Here is a 19,290-nt window from a genome sequence, read left to right as displayed (position 1 = left end):
ATAATAAAATCACATCATAGCTATGTGCTTATGGAAATCCTTTAATAAAAGGGTAAGCTACCACTCATTTCACCTACGTAAAGGGCAGTTGAAATGACTCTTTGTCTCAGATGAACTTGCGCTCGTATTGCTCATGTCCTAATGCAGCCCAAAGATGTTTGAATTTGGAAATGCAGTCACATTCTGCCTTGGGGTCACCTCCTCATGTGAACAGGCGGCGTCTCCTATGGGCAGACTGGGGCTTTTAGAAGTGCATAAGAGAGGAGAGAGCAGATGCAAGTAAAGGTTGATGGATGTTGCAATCCAACATGGAAGCCAAATGCGATGAACACAACAGTATCACAATTCTAATGAAAAAAACATCTAGAAGCAGGAAGACCTCAGCTGTAGATCAGATTCAAAAGTGAGAGGCTGAGCCAGGTGTAATGTAAGTGTACCAGTAGAGTAAACCACATTAAAGACAGAAATATGATGTCTGGTACTAGAGCTAGCTTGAACATCTTTGACATACATAGATTTCCGAGGTATAGTTTAAGATTCTGTAAATTGTGAAAAGGGAGAAAATAAGCACAACTTGTAGACTAAAAGCTATAATTTATAGATTTGCTCATTTTTTGTGACCCAGACTTGAATATTAAAAGGCAATAGAGAAGCCTTTTACATTAAAAAAACAATCTACAGAAATCCAGCGACTTTTTACTTCACTAACTTGTTGAGGAATAGAAAGAGTAATTTCTTTTTACTAGCATTGGCAGATAATGGGCCCAAAGCATTCAGTTTTACCGTATAGGCTCAGAGTTACACACCTTCTAATAGGTAACAAGGGACATATTGTTCCACCTTCTGTGCAAAGCATCAACGCTGATTTAAGACAGATCAAGACACACAACGTTGCTAACACAGAGACACAGCTCCCTCAGAAAAATAGGTGTTCACTCATACCACCATGGAATCTATACACGCTGGCTGAGAAATGACTGCCCCTGTTCACACAGTGATGGCACAGAACAACCTCAAGTCATTACTTATGCCACCAACTAATTTAACCACATTAGCAGTGAGGATGCATCCCTTGTTCGTGTACATGCAGCTGTGGCACAGAAGAACCTCATGCTAGAGCACTGGACCTCCCTGCCAACTCTGCAATGGCCATTAGGTCACTACGCTTGATAATGTAGCACTAACAACAACACACCCGTTCTAGCCTTAAGCCAGACCTTTTTTCATATTCATAACCTTTGCTATTTTATCAGAACTGCAATTTACCTATTGGAAACACTCCTCACAGACACCTAATACTGTACATTGTTTTTAAATTTCTCAGGAATGATGTCATGTTAGCTGATACACATTAGGTTATTATCATAACTGACGCTTGTTGGCATAGTTGACATTCTGTCTCACATTTGATTGTCAATTCAACTTCTGTTTTGTGTTGTGGCCCCTTTCAGCTATTACACATTATATTCTGAAGCTCGCCAGTTTTAAAACAACTCAGATAAATGTGACATTTACTCTACATCTACCCTTGTACAAAACACAATGACCTTATATAATAGGGAGCACATATCTTCTGTAACGTTTTAAGCAAAGGACATATCTTCCCCCCCATCTAACTCTCCTGAAAAGTGTAGAACTCTAAGTAAAAAACTTGGTAGAAAGGGAGCTCTTTGTCTTTCTTTCCCTGAGACCAGAGCTGTGTCACTCCTGTCACACACTCATCTTTACATGCTGCTTGCTGATTTAATTTGATATGTTTTGTGCATATATTGCTTCAAGTTTTCAGTCCTTCAAATCAATGGTTTCTGCAATCCTTGGTGAATAAAAAGGAAGTGTAATGTGGTAAAGGAAAGCAAATAAAAAACAGAAAAAGTTGCTAATGTGCACGTTTACTTTTGTTGTTGTTCAGTAGAAAATTGGGCACCCTGTGGAGATGGTCTGTGTATTTCCACATGTAAGTAATTGGGATATAGTTGAAAGGGTAAGTACCCCTTCAAGTAATAATCACAATCCTTGTCCGGGTGAACTCTTAAGGTCACTAAATTAACCTGAGCCCAACTCCCTGGTAGCTACAGAGCAGATAGGCTTAACTTGGAGACAATGTGTAAAGTATTTCTGCAGTACGAAAACAGTAATAAAGTCAAAATGCAAAACAGTACAAATCCCCCAAAATCACAAAAATGAATTAAAAAAGAGCAACAATTGTTAAACAAAATGACACTAAAATGACAGAAATCCAATCAGGGGAACCAAAGATATGCTTTTTCAAATGTTTAAATAGAAATAATGGCAAGAAGCACAAAGTGACAGTGATAAACTAAAGTTGTGGTAGACTGGGACCTAGGCGCAGTTTGAAGCTGACCACAATGGAGCACGGGTCGGATACCCTAACCAGGTTTGTCCTGGTCAAAGATTTTACCTTCTGACTTGAATCCTTTATGTGCCAAATTACCATAGGAGTACATTTCTAAAGCATCTAGGACCTCAGGGGAGGTCCTTAGGCACTGAGAGACTCACAAGGTGGCAGGTAGAGGCCAACAGCAGGGCCCAATCCAAGTCCAGTAGCTACTGGTCTGCTAGGTAGTTGCAGGAAAAGGCCTCTTATAGTTTGTTGTTATGTCCCTGTAGCTTTAACTGGAGGTCAGCCTTATGACCCTTTGGCGACTACGTCTTTATCCTGGGTATAAACAGAGGGGAGGGCCCATTTTCTAGGCTCATATTAGGTCATAAGACAGCAGGTGTAGGCGTCTTCTGATCTTCCACATGTCCAGGATGTTCTGAAGTGGGTGCCTAGAGATGCCACATTTATGTCCAGGTATGAATAGCTCTGTGGACACCCTAACCAATGGGGTAAAGGTTCCTGGGACTAAAAATACCCACTTTGAGCATCTTCTAGATGGATGAAGTCTTTGGCCACACTACACTTGGGCTGTGTGTCTGTGTGTGTGTGTGTGGTGTACTATTGTAATATTAGTATCCACCCAAACCTAACACTAAAATCCAGTTTTAGGCAGTTCGGTACCCCCAACAAACTCAGAGACTTAAGACTGGTAGAACAAAGCTGAGATTTCAGGAACCAGATGGTGACTACAAAGTGTTTTGGTGTTCTGTTTCCCTCCTTTGAAGTGTGCCCTAAATGTTATACGTAAACCTAGCAGGCCTGCCAAACACATTGTGGCACTTCAGAAGAATCTGACAATGTGATGTCAACAAGAGGCCCACTGTGATGAAGGCTGGTCTGGATCGGGAGGGGGGCAAAATAAGGCTGCAGGCCTGGGTGTTAGCTACATCTGCTTGTGATAGGGTAGGCCTCTTCGCAGTTAATCAGGTCCTGAGGCCAGGCCCACATACCATCCTGTCAAGGGCACAGCAATACCTCCCCACACTCAAGGCCTTTTGTCCCTGCCTTTGAGCAAGTCCACACCTGATTTGTGCCTAGTGAAATGCTAACTACTGGCTGGCAGAAGTGGGAGAACAAATTGCAGATTTAGCCTCCAAGGACTTCAGTCAGGGCAAAGGTAAGTCTTTAAAAGTCATCTTTCTAAAATATTTTTTGCAAATCTGACTTCACCAGTGAATTGGGCATGCAATATATGTTTTAAAAAGTCAAATATTAAATTTGTAGTCGTTTCCTAGGTGGAGGTAACATTTATTAAATGTAATATTATGTCTCAGTACTGTCCTATAGAACAGCCAACCCTGCTACAGGGAAAATAGAGTTTAGGGCTTTTTCACTGTAAGGACATTTTTAACATGATACTTTCAGATGTCCTACTTTTAAATACCATAAATGAAGGCAACTTAGGGGTGAATTATAAATATTTAAAAGGAAACTTTAGGCCTGTCAAAAGGGGTATTTTGACAGATCGTATTTGCAGTTAACACCTGCACAGCCTGGCTACCGGTGGTAGGCCTGCAGTCATATTTACATTATTACTGTATAGGATGGCAGTCCACTTGTGACTTTTAACTTAGGTTCTAGGTACCCATTGGCACCATATACTGGGGTCTTATACATAGGTTAAGTATGCATATAAGGGGTATGCCAGTTTCATCAAGAAGGACCACATTACTTTAACTGTGGTTAGCAGGGGATAAAGTGCACAGAGTTCAAGACTAACAAAAACAGTCAAGGAAAGCATCCGGGGGGGCACCACACAAAAGTTGGTAATTTCCAACTTCACACCACATATAAAAGGTATCTCCATACTGATGTCCAGAGTCAAGCTAGCATTGATGTAATGGGGATTTTCAAAACTATCGCCTCCTGAAAACCACAGAGTAGCAGAGTGTAAATATTGTCATACACTTCTCCTGATTCAATAATGTGGTTTATTCCTGTATGGAATAAGTTTCACCTAGTGAGGGCAGGGTAATCTTAGAAAAGGATCTTAGGTGTTCACAAACAAGTATTTAAATCTAACCCACACTGTTATAGTATGGCATAGAAAGCAGGGAGTATAACCTGATGTTGTGGGGACAAGAAAGTCATTTTATACAAGCTGTGAAGCCGAATGCAAAGAGAACAAAGACCTACACTTAAAGGAAACCTCCATTTTATTTATTTGTCCTTCAATAGTATAAAACTGGTGTTGGATTGGAAAAACAAATTGAATACATGATTATTAACAATGGAAAGTCTCTCATAATCATGATATTAAAATCCTGAGTAGGTATAGAAGTATAGTTGATGAGTCTAGTACTCCAGAGGTCCCCAAACGGTTTTCCCTTTTTTCACCATCCTTCACTTTTGTTTATACAGTGATTGTTCCAGATGGAAGCAAGATAGGTAGTGGCCTCACCACCCTTAAATGTAGGGAGTGCAACATCCAGCCATGCTAAGCCTAAGAATATGTGAGCAGTAACAATAACAACGAATAATGTGTTGTGAAATGCATTTGAAAACATTGAGCATATTGTCTATACCCACCATGATTAATTCAGAGGAGGTATAAACTGCTTATGTAGTAAAGCCAAATATTTCATACCAGTATGTCTGCAATTTTGGGCAGCTAGTGAACATATGTACAATGCCAGCACCTGGTTTTTCACAGTGAGGGCAATCATCATTAAGCCAAAGCCCACAATTAGATAATTTAGTGGAAGTATAATAAAGTTTATATATAGTTTACTGTTTTTTTTAAGTTGACAGAAGCAGATTCCCTAAATGAATATATTCACAAACTTTTACTGTTTGAGCATCTATATTCAGCTTTTTATTCCATCTTTCTAACAAAGATTCTATATAATTTGTTGCCATTTCAGAATACAATTTATAATAGAGCCTAAATGTATCTTTATGATTGGCACAGTAGATTACTATATCCCATATTAAATTGATTTGTATCAAATGTATATACATAATCTCGAATTACTCCTATATCATTACAGGAGTAGACTATTTCAGAACATCATTCTTGAAAGAGGCTAATTACAACCAATGCATAGAGGGGGATTAGTGAGGAAGTGGCATGCAAAGAAATCTTTCAGGATGCAGTTCTTGAAGCATCCTTGTGGTGCAAAATGAGTATATACTTTGTTGCAATATATATAAAGAATAATTTGTTATTTTCATGTATTTTGGGAGGTGTGAGTTATAGTTGCCTTAGGGCATGCGTTATAGTTACTTGAAATAACTCTTAACAGCTAAATTTGTATGGGTTTTGTGTGTGTAAATTCAGAACCTAACTATAACGACCCTCTGACCTTTGTGTTCTTTCAGTGAATATATATATATATATATATATATATATCAAAACAAAACCCTTTCAAAAGCGAGAACTCTGGGTGGTTCCCAAGTTTAGGTGGAGAGCAGCTCCAGTAAGGAGCCCCTACAACACCAGTGACACTCTTGATTTGCTCTCACCTCAAATGGCAAAAGACGTTTGACCTCATTATGAGCTTGGCTGTCCCAACGCGGGACCGCCAAACTTGCGGGGAGGACGCCACTGCCATGTTGGCGGCATCCCCCGGACTCTATTGCAATGTTACCGCTGTTCTGAATGGCAGTAACATTGCAATAGAGCGTTCCCGCCAGTAAGCCTGGCTGGAACAGTGCTACGAGATAGCACACGGCTCCCTTAAAGGAGCCGAGTGCTATTTCATAGCACAGAGGGGGCCGACCAGCACCCTTGGAATGCAAAACAGACAGTGCACATTCAGATGGGGCTGTGCAGGGGAGCCCCCACCACTGGTTCTTGGTCAGTCTTTTCATGGTGAGGAAGGCTGGAGGAAAACAAGGTTGGTATCAGCAAGGCAGTGTAGAGTTCAGAGCCGCCCTGGCTGACTGTAACCAAGACCACCGTCAGCAACAATGTTCCCTGCTGGGACGGTGCTCCCCTTGTGGGGCTGCCCACCAGGGTTGTAATTAGGCAGTTGGACCTCCTGGAGATGGTGGTCCGACAGCCAACCCAATTGTGGCGGACCACCACACTCGTTGTGAGGCCCTTTGGAGCTCTCCATGAATAGCACTGTGCTAATCCTATGCTTAAAAACTTTGTTAGAAAAGCAGACTCTTGCCATTTGAATTACATTTTGATTTGAGGAAAAACCTGAATATTGCACTTCCCTACCTAATTCCGTCTTGAGTTTCCCACCCTAATAATACTAAATACACCTTTCTGTTTCACGGAATTTGATGGGGGTTCCATCATTCCATAGGACGACTTTGTACTAGTACCGAAATTTTCCTGCAGGTAAGTTTCTTCGATAATTGCCTTTAAGGCTTCCCTCGGTTGATTGTACATCCACTCATCCTTAAGCAGAACCTAATGTCCTTTGTGAGTTGTTATGGGAGGTAACGATTGAAAAATAAAATTAACAACTCGTTTAGACTGATGTCGTGCCATCCAAATAGATGCGTGTTCGTTGCACACCTACTGCACAGCTTTAGCGTGTTTCCTGATTTTAACTGATACAATGTAATGTACGTACACTGCATTCACTGGATAGTTTGCAAAAAATCGGGATTTGTTTAAGTTAAAGTCTAAAGGGAGTGTGAGGCTGTCCGTGACGGGGGCGGGGGTCTCTGCGGGGATGCTGCTATGTACATATAAGGTTAATCATAAATATAAACGAAGGGAGATTTTGAACCAACTCTGCCGCTGTGTATTTCTTTAGATGGAAAGCCGGAGCTTTTTGAGCAGCTTAATAGTTGCTGCAGGTTTATTGAGGAGTGACACCTGTGCACGCCTCATCATATGCCGGTGTTCACAAGGGAGGCCTGCAGTGCAGAGAAGAACAGGTACGGCTGTAATCACAGAGTGCGAACGCTGTACTGTGCCCTAATAACACAGCAGTTACAGTAAATGTTATTGGAGGGAGCGTTTGTGACTTTGATTTATTGAGAGCCAAGAGCCAAGCTAGCTCTTAGCGCGTCTTAATGGCTTGTCAGGGAGTAAGGGGGGGAGAAACATATTGTGCAGTGCTCCTCTGGTCTGGCGGCTAAAAAGGGGACACCCCATTGCGCGGTACTGAGGCACTCTGCGGCACGCCCGTTGTCGCCTGGACCATGTCCTTTGCCTCACCCGGCCAGGTGTGCGCTTAGCCCGTCCGCCAGGTGACATCGGTAGGTTCCTAAGTGCTTGTGCCCTTGAGGCGCGCGCTGACACGGGAGGGCGCGGCGCGTGGGCTGGCGTTCACGTCATACGCCTCACGCACCAAAATGCCACCAAACAATGCCTCTCACAGTGGTTTGTGAAACTCGAGATGTGCACTGAAACGTAGACCGTGCAAGACTGCATCGCTCGGAACCAGACTCGTCCGCCCAGTGCACTGATTTGCCGTGGGGGAAGTGTAAGGATCACCCATCCGCATTTTAGTGGAACCGGTGAAACATGGTACGGGTTTCGTGTAATGTAACCCCGCTGAAGAAAACAAGCTGTCATCCTCCAAATCATTTGTACTGCAAACATGTGGTATTATGTTTTGAATGGGTGTGATCGCAGTGACAATATTTTCTGTGGCGCATCAAGGCGCGTGTGGCACAATAAGATGACGTGCGCGTGACTTTAATTAAATCTGAGCTGGGTGGTAGGTGCAGGCATTTACCTGATACGTAGTTTGTAAAGGAATACGCGACGGGGCCCACAGTTTCACTAAGCCGCCGCGACCAGCGCAATCTAATGTCAGGCTTGCTGAATCCCACAGCTACATAGACGTAGCCTTGCTTTTCACCTCATTCCTCTTTAATCCACAACCGGACACTCCCTGCACGCGTGCAGGATGCTGCTTGCTCCATTGGTCACAGTTTTCCATCTTTCCCTTCCTTTTTCTTTCCCGCTCGTGCCTTTTCACTTTCTTGCTCTGGGTCAAAGTGTGATGAGGCAAAAAAGTGCTGGTCCCCTAAAACGGGTGCCGGTGAGACCCACATTCAACCACCGGTGCAAACTAAGCACTGGATCAACAGTGAAGTTAAATAGAAGATCTTACCAATTTTGGTAACACAACATTTAAAGAAGCATTCTTTGCTTGCACACTAATGATATCTCACTGCCTATAAAGGAATTATGGGGGTCATTCCGACCCTGGCGGCCGGCGGTATGTTGGCGGTAACACCGCCAACAGGCTGCCGGTGTTCCGCCAGCAATTCTGACCGTGGCGGAAAAGTCACGGTCAGACGGCCGGCCCCTCCACTTTCCCGCAAGCACCGCTGCCCTGGGGATTATGAGTCCCCGACCGCCAGCCTGTCCGTGGCGGTAAACACCGCCATTGAAAGGCTGGTGGTAAGGGGACTGGGGGTGCCCCTGGGGGCCCCTGCACTGCCCATGCACTTGGCATGGGCAGTGCAGGGGCCCCCAGGCATAGCCCCATCGCGCATTTCACTGCCCGAATTTCGGGCAGTGAAATGCGCAACGGGTGCTACTGCACCCGCTGCACATCAACATTGCCGCCGGCTCTATTACGAGCCGGCGGCAATGTTGATGTGCCATTTCCGCTAGGCCAGCGGATGGTAACGCTGTTACCGTCCGCTGGCCCAGTGGAAATGTCGGAATAGGGAGGCATGAATACCGCTGGCAATGGCGGTATTCTGTCTCCCCCGGCCTCGGCGGTCTGGAGAAAAGACCGCCGAGGTCGGAATGACCCCCTATGTGTCTATAAGTGCTTCCCCTAAAGTTCACCTTTTTAGAGTTAATTTTGTTGTTGCATAAGAAATGCAATAAAAATATTTATCCAATATGTTTGCTCCCGACCCATCTCCCTCCTACCATACCTGGCAAAGGTCTTATAGAAACTAATCAATCAACAAGTCACCGACCACCTGAGCAACCATCAGCTCCTTGAAGCCATGCAGTACAATTGAGGCCCAACCATAGTATACAAACAGAACTGATTGCTGCCACAGATAACATGTGCATGATCCTTGACGGAGCAGACACACAGCCCTCATTCTCTGGGACCTCTCTGCAGCATTTGACCTGGTCTCACACCACATCCTCATCAGGCTTCTTCATAATATTGGCATCTAAGGGCCTGCTGTCAGCTGAATCTACTCCTTCTTATCAGATAGATCACAATCTGCCAGCCTGGCACCTTAATACCCAGAAGCCCACCAGCTTATCTGCAGTGTGCTTCAAGGTTCATTGCTCAACCACACTCTCTCCTCTTCGATGCATTCATGTTCTGTCTGGTCATCGTCATCCACACACATGACATCACCATCCTCTCCTACTCCTACTCCAACAACATGCAACTCATACTCTCCACGTAAGTCAAGACCCCCAGCACAAGAAACAAGTCCACTACTTGCATGTCTGCAGTCACTCTCTGGATGAAAGCCAGTGGTCTTAAGCTCATCACCAACAAGACAGAGGTAATGATCTTTTGCAAGAACACCTCACCATGGGACTCCAACTGGTGGCCAGCCAAACTCGAACCAACACCCAGAACCCATGCCAGGAACCTCAGAGTAATCATCAACATCATACTGGACATGACCGCACAAGTCAATGCAGTCGCTGAATCTTGCCTCGACACACTGAAGATGCAGAGGAAAATCTTTTAATGGCTCACAAGCAACACTAGAAAAACTGTCACTCACACTCCAGTATTCAGAAAGTAGGACTGTGGGAACACCCTCTATGCCACAATCGCCAAGCAACTCGCTAGAAGACTACAAGCCACCCAGAACTCGACAGCCAGACATATTATCAACCTCCCACACAGAACACACATCATATCACACCTTTGGGAGCTCCACTGGCTCCTAATATACAAACGTGCTCATTTGAAACTCCTCACACACACTTTCAAAACACTTCGCAACTCATGTCCTTCCTACCTAAACATTTCACTAACCACACAAGTACTTCCGCTTCGCAGGATGCCTAGATGTACACATTCCACATATGCGCAGAGCCAGATCAGGAGGATGCGTGTTTTCTTATATTGTTTTTAAAGTGTGGACCGGCCTACTACTCCCCAATCGGACCTTCCTCTTCTCTTTTTGAATACAACAAGGAGCTGAACACCTGGTTTCTTAGTTAACCAACCTACCATAGGCGGTTTGAGGCACACACACCTGCTCAGCACTAGGACTCTTTCACGGGTGAGAATGCACTTTACAAATTCACATAACACAGGTAAACCTACAGAAAAATGCAAGAAATGTGATAGTATGGGAAAAATGTTTGTGCAGTGTTATGATAAATTTATAGTGCTTATGTTGAGTCAAGGATTGCTATACATCCTGCTCAGAGAATGAATGGGATGAGAGAGTGAGTTGCCAGGTTGATGACGGTCAGCCACTATCAAGCAGAGCACTCTTTGACCTTTAACGTCAGGTAGGGCAGCATTATGTGAAGAGCAGTGCTGTTATCATGGACTCCAAAAACACTCACTTTGATGCACTGCTAAAATCTAGAAATAAAATATCACTAGTTGTATGTCAAGATGCTTTTTTGATGTTCAGCGCTTACGACCCGGGATTTCTTTAAAGGCCTCTAGTTATATAGATCTGATATAAATCACAAAGCAGTAGCAATAACAGATATTTTCACGCCATTTTATATAAAACATATTTTAATTAAGTTGAATGTAGATGTGTAGGGTCTGTCATTTGAATTCTGAATATCCCATCAATGTCTCGGTCAGCCACATCAGAAATGAACATCCTGCTATGCAGTGGTAGGTAAAATAAACAGTTTGATAACTTAATTTGACTTACTAAATCATTTATTTGCAAGCTTTCATGACAATTGTCTCTTCAGGCAGGCTACAGCTATTTTGTGAGCTATTAGCACATCTTTAAGGGAAGATTCCCTTATCTTCACATACATTGTACTTGGGGAGCAACGTAATACCCAGGCAGTGTATTTTAATATCTGAATTGTGAATGTTTTGTGCATAGGTATCAAACTGGCTGCCAAGACGCACACATTTGAACATTTTGCTGAAAAATAATGAGCTATTCTTTGTTCAGACGAGTTGTATGGTTGTAGCAATAAACATCAAACTCATCAAACTACGCCGCCCTGAGAGGAATACACTGGAGCACAGTTATTGATGTAGCTGAATCCAGTTATAGGAGGATGCCCCATTCTAAAATGACTTTGCAAAAAAGGGATAGCCCTGTGAACCAAAGAACTGAAGATATTAATGCATTTTCAAAGAACAGCTGTTCTGATGCCATCGTTTTCGAAAATAAAATAAATCAGGGAAACATGCAGTCAAAATCCCGAGGGTCAAAATATCAAGAATGTTCCCAAAGGTCAGGAAAGGGAGAAGAAGGAAAAACATCTGCAGTTATAAACATGCATTTGCAATGCAATGGGTCTCGCATTTGCTCGAGTTAGAGCTATTAGCGTTGTAAACTCCTAACCAGACTTTTCTTGCCACATAAATAGAAAGAAATAAAACACTGCGCGGTTGCGCCGAAATTGAAAACCAAAAAAACTAGTGTGATTGCGCTATGTAAAACCCAGCGTGATCGCGCTTCATGGAAAAAAAAAAGATAAGGTAGTGCAAAAATCAGGCTGAAAACATCGAGGCTCGTTGTTGTTGACCGGTGCGTTCGGGAAGGGCTAAATACCGGAAAAGGCATGACATATGAAAGCAAGCGGATTTTAAAAATCAAGCCCACGAACCAATGAAAGTGACAGGAGTGACATGGGTGTGGTTACAAGCCCAAAGAGAGATTACAACAGGGACGTAGCGCTTGTGCGCTCGACCCTAAAAACTACATGCATTTGAGACTGGCAAATTATTATGACCACAATCAAGCAGTAGCAGGTGCTCCAAAGTGACAAAACAGCACAGTGTACATGAGTTACGACAAACAATAAAAACAGAAAATGCAGCTCAAATTATCTGAGGTGTGTATGGCTGCCACAATATTATACAAATGTGCTGGGAATGCAGTACCGTGTCAGGCCCATGGACTATATAAATATCGGGCACCCACTCCAGGTTGTCGATGTTATAACTTTGAGTGTTCTTGCTCCTTCTCTCTGTCATGATGTTGACTCTTGGGATTTGACTGTACGTTTCCATGGTTTCTGATGTTTTCCAAACTGATAGCATTAGAACCGCTGTCCTTCAAAACTCTATTATGAAATGGCAGCAGCCGCACCCACAGTTGTAGACCTCTCACTGCTTCGGTAGTAGTTTCGCCTAGGGAAGTGCACTGTTGCTGCTGGGGACCGGTACCTCTTCAGGGTCACATAATAAAATAGCAGCTGGCTATTGCCAAAGCATGTTACACATCCTAAAATAAGCCGACGGTAGAATGTAGCATTTCGGAAGACATCGAGCGGCATGGTTACCACTCTCATCCGAGAATTGTTCCAATTTTGCTCTCCACGCCTGTCCCCTTTGATGTGCCAACATTAACTTGTGTTTGTTTTGGAGTAGGCCTGTGTTTACTATTTTCTTGATGCTCGTCCACTGACCCTATTTCTCAAGGAGGAAGGTGCTAGCGGGGAGGAGGGCTGAGTTTGCTACCCTTGTGCCTTCCCAGCACATTAATGGGTAGACAACTCCATCATTTCCCCTGCAGCTCTAGACAGGTGCCGACTCACAGGCCTGGCTGTAATTTGCATCATGTCTTCCTTGTGATGTGAATTTGTTCGTGCTCGCACCGGACCAAGAATAAACACCTCTCCCTCTGTTTCCCTCTCTTTTTCTGTGTTCACAGCTTCTGCCATCCCCGATAATGGAAGGAGGGCCTGCCTAAAGCTGAAAGTCTATGTGCGGCCAGCAAGTAAGTGCACAAGCTTATGCTTTGAATGGTTGCTTTGTAGCGCATGCCTGCGTTTTATTTCAGTGCGTGGTCTCGTGTACAGTGGTACACGTTTTATTTCTCATTTCTTTGTTCGTTTTCCGTTGTACGTTGTGTGATATCTTTTTCTGTATCTCAGCATTTGTCCTTCAGTTTCCATCAATTTTTTCTTGTCATTCTTTGTAGAGCTTTTTGATATATACATGGCAGTGGCTAACTTGTTGTTTCTTAGACTTGTGCAAATACAGAAAACATATTTAACAGGCACTCAAATATGTGTCAATAAGTTAAATATAAATATATTTCTATATATATAAAAACAAGAAATCGAAAAAAGACACGAAACTCGACTATAAAAATACACAGATAGGAAAGTGGGGGATTAAAACCGTATCTCACTAACATATTTGGCTGTTATCTCTATTTTTGTTATAGACAGCTGTATGAAAACTATAGGTGGTCATGATCGTGTTTTCGATAACGAGAAAGTAGAAAATTCATTAGAACCAGCAGGTTAGTATGCTTAGACGATCTCTTTTAACCAGTGTGTCCCTCCTTCCTTTTCTTTTTCTCTGTCTTCTCTTCTTGCATGCGTTGCATGGCATAGTGGCTCTGCTCTCACATTTTCCTGGTGGTGCTTGTGATGTGTGTGGTGGCTCACGTTCCTCCCTTGCATGTGTGCAATGCATGGTCAACACGCTGATGCTTTTTATTAAAACCTGTCAAATCTGGTGCTGAGTTAAGAGAAGTAAGATCAAGTCAGGGATCAAAAACCGATGCAGTGTCCGTAACTCACCTCTCCCTTACTGGACATGCTGGTGCCATAACACCTTCCCTTCTTGCTGCATGCAAAACCTTGGGTGCGTTCCACGTGGGGAAGCTCACAACTCAAGCTTGTACTGATTTGTACCTACTTGTTTGTGTGGCGCAGTCAAGAATCGGGGGATCCTTACAATTCACAGAGATCATTCAGAAATGTGCTCTCACAAATCACTCATTCCTTTTCATTTAATCAGGCTGCAGAGTTAGCATCAGACATTCTGGCTGATGCCTGGATTCTGTGCAAGTGACCTCTGAAGCCAACGGTGAAGATTGGGCGGGGCTCCTTGTTACATTTTCTATGCATAATATCAAGTGGAAACTGGCATTTGCTGGGGGCATGGGGTTTCGAGACATGTCTACCTAATATAATCAATTGTCACTAGTACTTCAGAATCATCGGGGTCCATTTCTCCCATGAAATCGCACTACATATCCTTGCTTAGAAGTTTTCCTATTTACGATTTTGGTATACGATTTATTACACAAAGGTTAAAGAAAACAGTCATAGTAATCCTGCCCTCCTGATATACCTTCGTAAAAAAATTGTTGTCCAGAGATTTTCATTTTTGATTTGTGTTTTTGGGTCATTAGAGAAGGAATTTAGTTTGGGAAGACATTGCTTGTCCAGGCCAAATTTTTCTGGATGACAGTTCAAAAAAAGGTGGACGTATTGTAGTCCTGATGCAATATTTCAGGAACCATGAGACTTATATACTTCATTTAGGTGTCATAACATAGGTTTTTGGGGGTCAAGTAGTCATATAGAGGCAGAAAATAACTCCTCAGAGCACTCCTTCCTCCATTTTGAAAAATTGCAGCTAGCTATAAAACAGGAATAAGAGACAAATATGGAAATGAAATAAAGAATAATGGTTTTTAATCTTTCTATGTATACACCAAACAATGTTTATGATCTGAAAATGAAAAAAAAAATTGTCAATCCTGTTTAAGACATATTTTCATAGTTCACTTTATTTCCTTATTTCTGCAATCGCTTGTGGTACATTTCCAGAATGTTGAACATTTGAGAAGAGCATATCAACAGGGACATCCTTTTGTAGCACAGGTTTTGCAAGTACATGTATGTGTAAGTTCTGTGGATAGAGACTTTAGACATTTCATACGTTTTAGCACCCCATCAATATCTTCCAAACAAAGTTCTCTCAGATCTTTCTGTACATATGCATGATCCAAACCATTCACACATCTTCTGTTCAAGTAGCACGCTCTTTTAACGTGTCCACACACAGAATATGACATCAGTGGACAGTGACTTAGCGGCACTGATCGCTTGAACTCACTGTAACGAAGATCGCCAAATGTATGACATTCAGAACTCGTTTTCCATACATGCACAAGGTATTTTTCTGCGTCCTTAGAGTTGCATTCTTCTTCTGTCTTCTGTCTTAACCATTTCTTTAAGGACCTTCTCAGGTTCACCAGCTAAAGCTCCAAGCTTTGTTCCAATTTTGCTCATAGTATCCTCACCCATAAGGATATATGCCTCGATAAAAATACTGGGCATCTTTGGGTCCAGTTTCTTGTGCAGAATTTGAAGCAGGATTAACTGTCTTTTCTACACTTGTTCCATAACTTATCCATAACTCTGACAATCCTTGACAGATGAACATTGCAACAAATCTAAGTAGCACAATAATAATATCTGTGTCATTTGACAGTACAATAACTCGATTGGAACCATTTCGAACAGCCCACTCAACATGTGCCACAACACTAAGATCACCATCCTCCAATTTGCTGTTAAGTTCTTGAACAGTATGGCCCATACTTTTTGAAAATATCTCTGCAGGCAGCAACTCCTCATTGACAATCATTCCTCTTGCATTTAGTGAAAATTCAGTGTTCACTGAAGCATCAGCAATATTTTGACGAATTAACATCTCCTTGTTCGATGTTGATGACCAGAATTTATCAAGTTGCACAAGTATATAGGGGTCATATTTTTAACGCAGGCAAAGTCAATTGTTCCACTTGCAGATATTCGTCTGATTCACTCACATTCTTTGACCAATAGTTCATGATAACTGTCAAAGACAATGTGCAGTTCTTGCAAGGTGCACGCTGACTTTGATATCTGTAGAAAAGTCTGAATGACCTCTCCGAAGTTTTTTTATGGATGAAATCTTGACCATTCACATTTGTGAAATATAGTCTACAACAATAGCAGTTTTCAATGAGGACAACTTTTCGAATTTAAATTCTTCAGGTGAATGGTTTTTTGGAACTCTTGTTTGAGTTTGTGCTTTACTGGTTTGGTTGCAGCATCTCCATCAAATGCGTTTGCTGGAAGAAGATCATGCAACAGAATGTCCTTGATAAATTCACTCCTTTCTTTTGCTCCATCCACCTCTCTACGTGCTTGCCAAAGTTTTTTTTTTTTAAACTTGTTTGGTAGTGGCTGGTTAGACGAAACTCTTACTATGGCAATTAAAGCATGGAAGTTTAACTTTAGTGATTATGTCAAACTGATTTTTCTCTTTCAATACAAATCTCTTCTGCTTCAGTTCTGCGTAAGGTTTTGATCTGTGTTCCAGGACATCTAGTAGTTGTGTCTTTATATCTTTATCTTGGTCATATTGGTCACAAAATTCTGTAGTACCCAAGGCTCAGTCATTTCAAAGGGGTTTCCTTGGTGCTGCATGAAATGAAGAAGGCTGTCAACATGCTTCTTAAATCGTTCCCCTCTCTTTCTCACAAGTTCGTGGAGAGGAACAGTTTCATGATGGTCCACTCATTTTGAATTTTTCATCTCTCTGAAAATATTGCAAATAGAAAAGACTTCATGATAAACTAGCTTCCATTGAGCAATATATATATTCACTATTACGTGTCTGACCAACAATTCCTTTGAAGCTTTTCTGTGATCTCTGTATCATCTGTTACAGTTTCATATCTAGAGCCACCGCATTGGGCCTTTTCCCTCTAGTCTTTCATCACAAAATGCCTTTGGATTAAGTTTCTGTACAGGTATGGATTTTCCACCTCTAGCTTCTTCACTTTTCCGAATACCAGGACCCACGTCGTAGGTAGTTTATCCAAACAAATTCGTGAAACACAGTAATCAGTGACTCTGTAGTCTTCACGTGCAGCTCCCAATCACCTTCCCGTCCAGCATGCACCAAGTTTTTCACTATAGCTATTATGTTTAAAACATTACTCCAGTACTTGTAAGGTTCTGATTTTTCTTCACATTCTTTGACAAACTCTATGAACTTGGATTTTGAACTGAGGGAATTGAACATTACCTGGCTTTGGATTATGTCTTTTGAGTGACACCCACCTTGTGCCTTGTTCACTTCTGAGAAAAGATATGCAGAACCTAATTTGTCATTCTTGTTCCAGAAAGCATTCCAACACAATGTTTCTATAGCTTCAGATATGATGAGCATATCTTGTAACAAACGAACACAATGAGTACCACTCAATCCTGACTGGACAGTTTTGCTTCCAAAGAGTTCAGCTTCAATAATTGCAGTGTTTATGCCACATTCACTAAGATAACTTTCTGCACACTGCAGCTCAACTTTTGTTATGTGGAAAATGCCCACCATTGGTGAAAGTTCATCAAATTATACTGGCTTGTTCCTAAAAATGTAAGCTACAACACAGAAAACACACCCTTTGCAGAAAATTGGTAGGATAGGCTGGCTTTCAAGCTGAGCATGCATATTTTGGATTTTTTTTTTAGAGCTGGGTCTACGGTTGCGTAGTTTGTGACTGGAGATGGTATCACTGGTAAGAACCCAATCTTCTTCAGTCGGACGGTAGGCTGGGAAATCAGAGCATGAATTCCAGCCAATGAAGGAACTGGCTTTTCTTCATCCCTCAGTCCGCACCAAATATCAATATGATAAATTCAGTTAAATAGCTGTGCGGACTGCAGTATCAGGTAGAAGAAGATCCATGTCCTCTGCCATGTGCAGGAGGTGCTCACAAGTTCCTACTCTGTACCATGTCCTTATAACTTGTTGATACACCAATCCTACTCATTGAAGTGATTAGCTTTCTACTTTTGCATCATGTGTAGCAGAGTTTACTTTTTGTTATGACTCATAAAACATGGTTTGGAAAAGACAGTACATTTGCACAGCATACGCCTGCCAGTTCAAGGGATTGTCTTCCACTTGTTTGCTTATATATTCAAAGTCATTATCAATGTTGTCAGCTTCTGATCTGAAATCAAGAACTTTAGTTTGTAACAGGTTTGCTTTGCTGATATTGAACAATAATGTAAAAAAATGTTAAGACAACATCAGGCATTCTTGTTGACTCCCATGATTTACAGAGCTCTGGGGCATCCCAAAATTTGTCAACAAGTCTACAATCTAAATCTTTCAGGATGTTTCTTAAAATTGTTCCTGCTGATTTCACTGTATCCTGTGATATTATTTTGGCAGCAAGAACTTCAGGAGTTAAATCGGCTGAGAACACCATAAGAGCTTCATTCTTTTTGTTACACTGACAAAAGTGAATTCTGTCATTGTACATTCTCACCAGAAAAATCTTAATTTCATTATTATGGCTAAAGTCAGTTTCATCAATGTTGACCATTATTTCCCTGATCTCACTGAGTGTGAACCTGTAACCAGCACTCAAGCGTGGCTTTAAGACTTAATTTGCTTTTTCAAAGAGTGAAGCTGGTAGTTATGCTGCTACTGGGAGCTCATTGTACATTCATATTTTTAAATGTATGAACACATACAAATCTGCTGCAAATAGATTCACCTCACTGTTTATATCCAGTACTTGGTTGAAAACTAGCTGCAGATAAAAACATGTTTGCCCTTTGAGACTCACATACTCTCTACTTTGTTTTTCTGTGAATCCTTTTGGCCTTTGTTCTGGCTAAACCACAGATAACACATTGAAGATCCTCTGCTTTCTGATCAGTTGTTGGAGGTGGATGATGGGTAGCTGTTGATCTTCTAAGAGGATGGTCATTGGGTTTGGTTGTCAACACTTTCTCAGTAGAATCTGATTCTTGTTGTGGTTCACTGATTTCTGCTGTTTTTTGACAGTTTTTTCCATTGTATATGACTTGTAGCACTTGTTATAAAGATAAAATATTCAATCCTCTTCACCCATCAGTTTCAGTCTTTTGTTAATTTCATCATGCTGCATTTCTACAGCATCTCAAACTCTCTTCTGCCCAGCTGCAGTTGATGTTAGCTTTTTTTGGGTTGGTTTTGGCAGATGACACTTTTTTTCTTTGTAGAAGGGAGTCCTCAGTT

The 19,290-nt window shown here is 41.9% G+C and overlaps 1 protein-coding gene across 7 annotated transcripts in view; it reads left to right on the top strand.

The window, feature by feature from the left end:
• The window catches only part of EFNA5 (ephrin A5), a 423,510-nt gene that overhangs the window by 377,159 nt on the left and 27,061 nt on the right, over nucleotides 1–19,290 (top strand). For 5 of the 7 annotated variants that reach the window (XM_069226310.1, XM_069226272.1, XM_069226290.1 and 2 more), the window contains exons 3-4: nucleotides 13,133–13,198; nucleotides 13,652–13,729. In XM_069226310.1, coding sequence (XP_069082411.1) covers nucleotides 13,133–13,198; nucleotides 13,652–13,729 — 144 coding nt within the window. The remainder of the gene's footprint in view (nucleotides 1–13,132; nucleotides 13,199–13,651; nucleotides 13,730–19,290) is intronic. The other 2 variants (XM_069226330.1, XM_069226281.1) reach the window with 1 other exon arrangement.

Source organism: Pleurodeles waltl, chromosome 1_1, assembly GCF_031143425.1.
Source record: "Pleurodeles waltl isolate 20211129_DDA chromosome 1_1, aPleWal1.hap1.20221129, whole genome shotgun sequence".
Classification (NCBI taxonomy): Eukaryota; Metazoa; Chordata; class Amphibia; order Caudata; family Salamandridae; genus Pleurodeles; species Pleurodeles waltl.
This window is presented reverse-complemented; position numbering and strand designations above follow the sequence as displayed.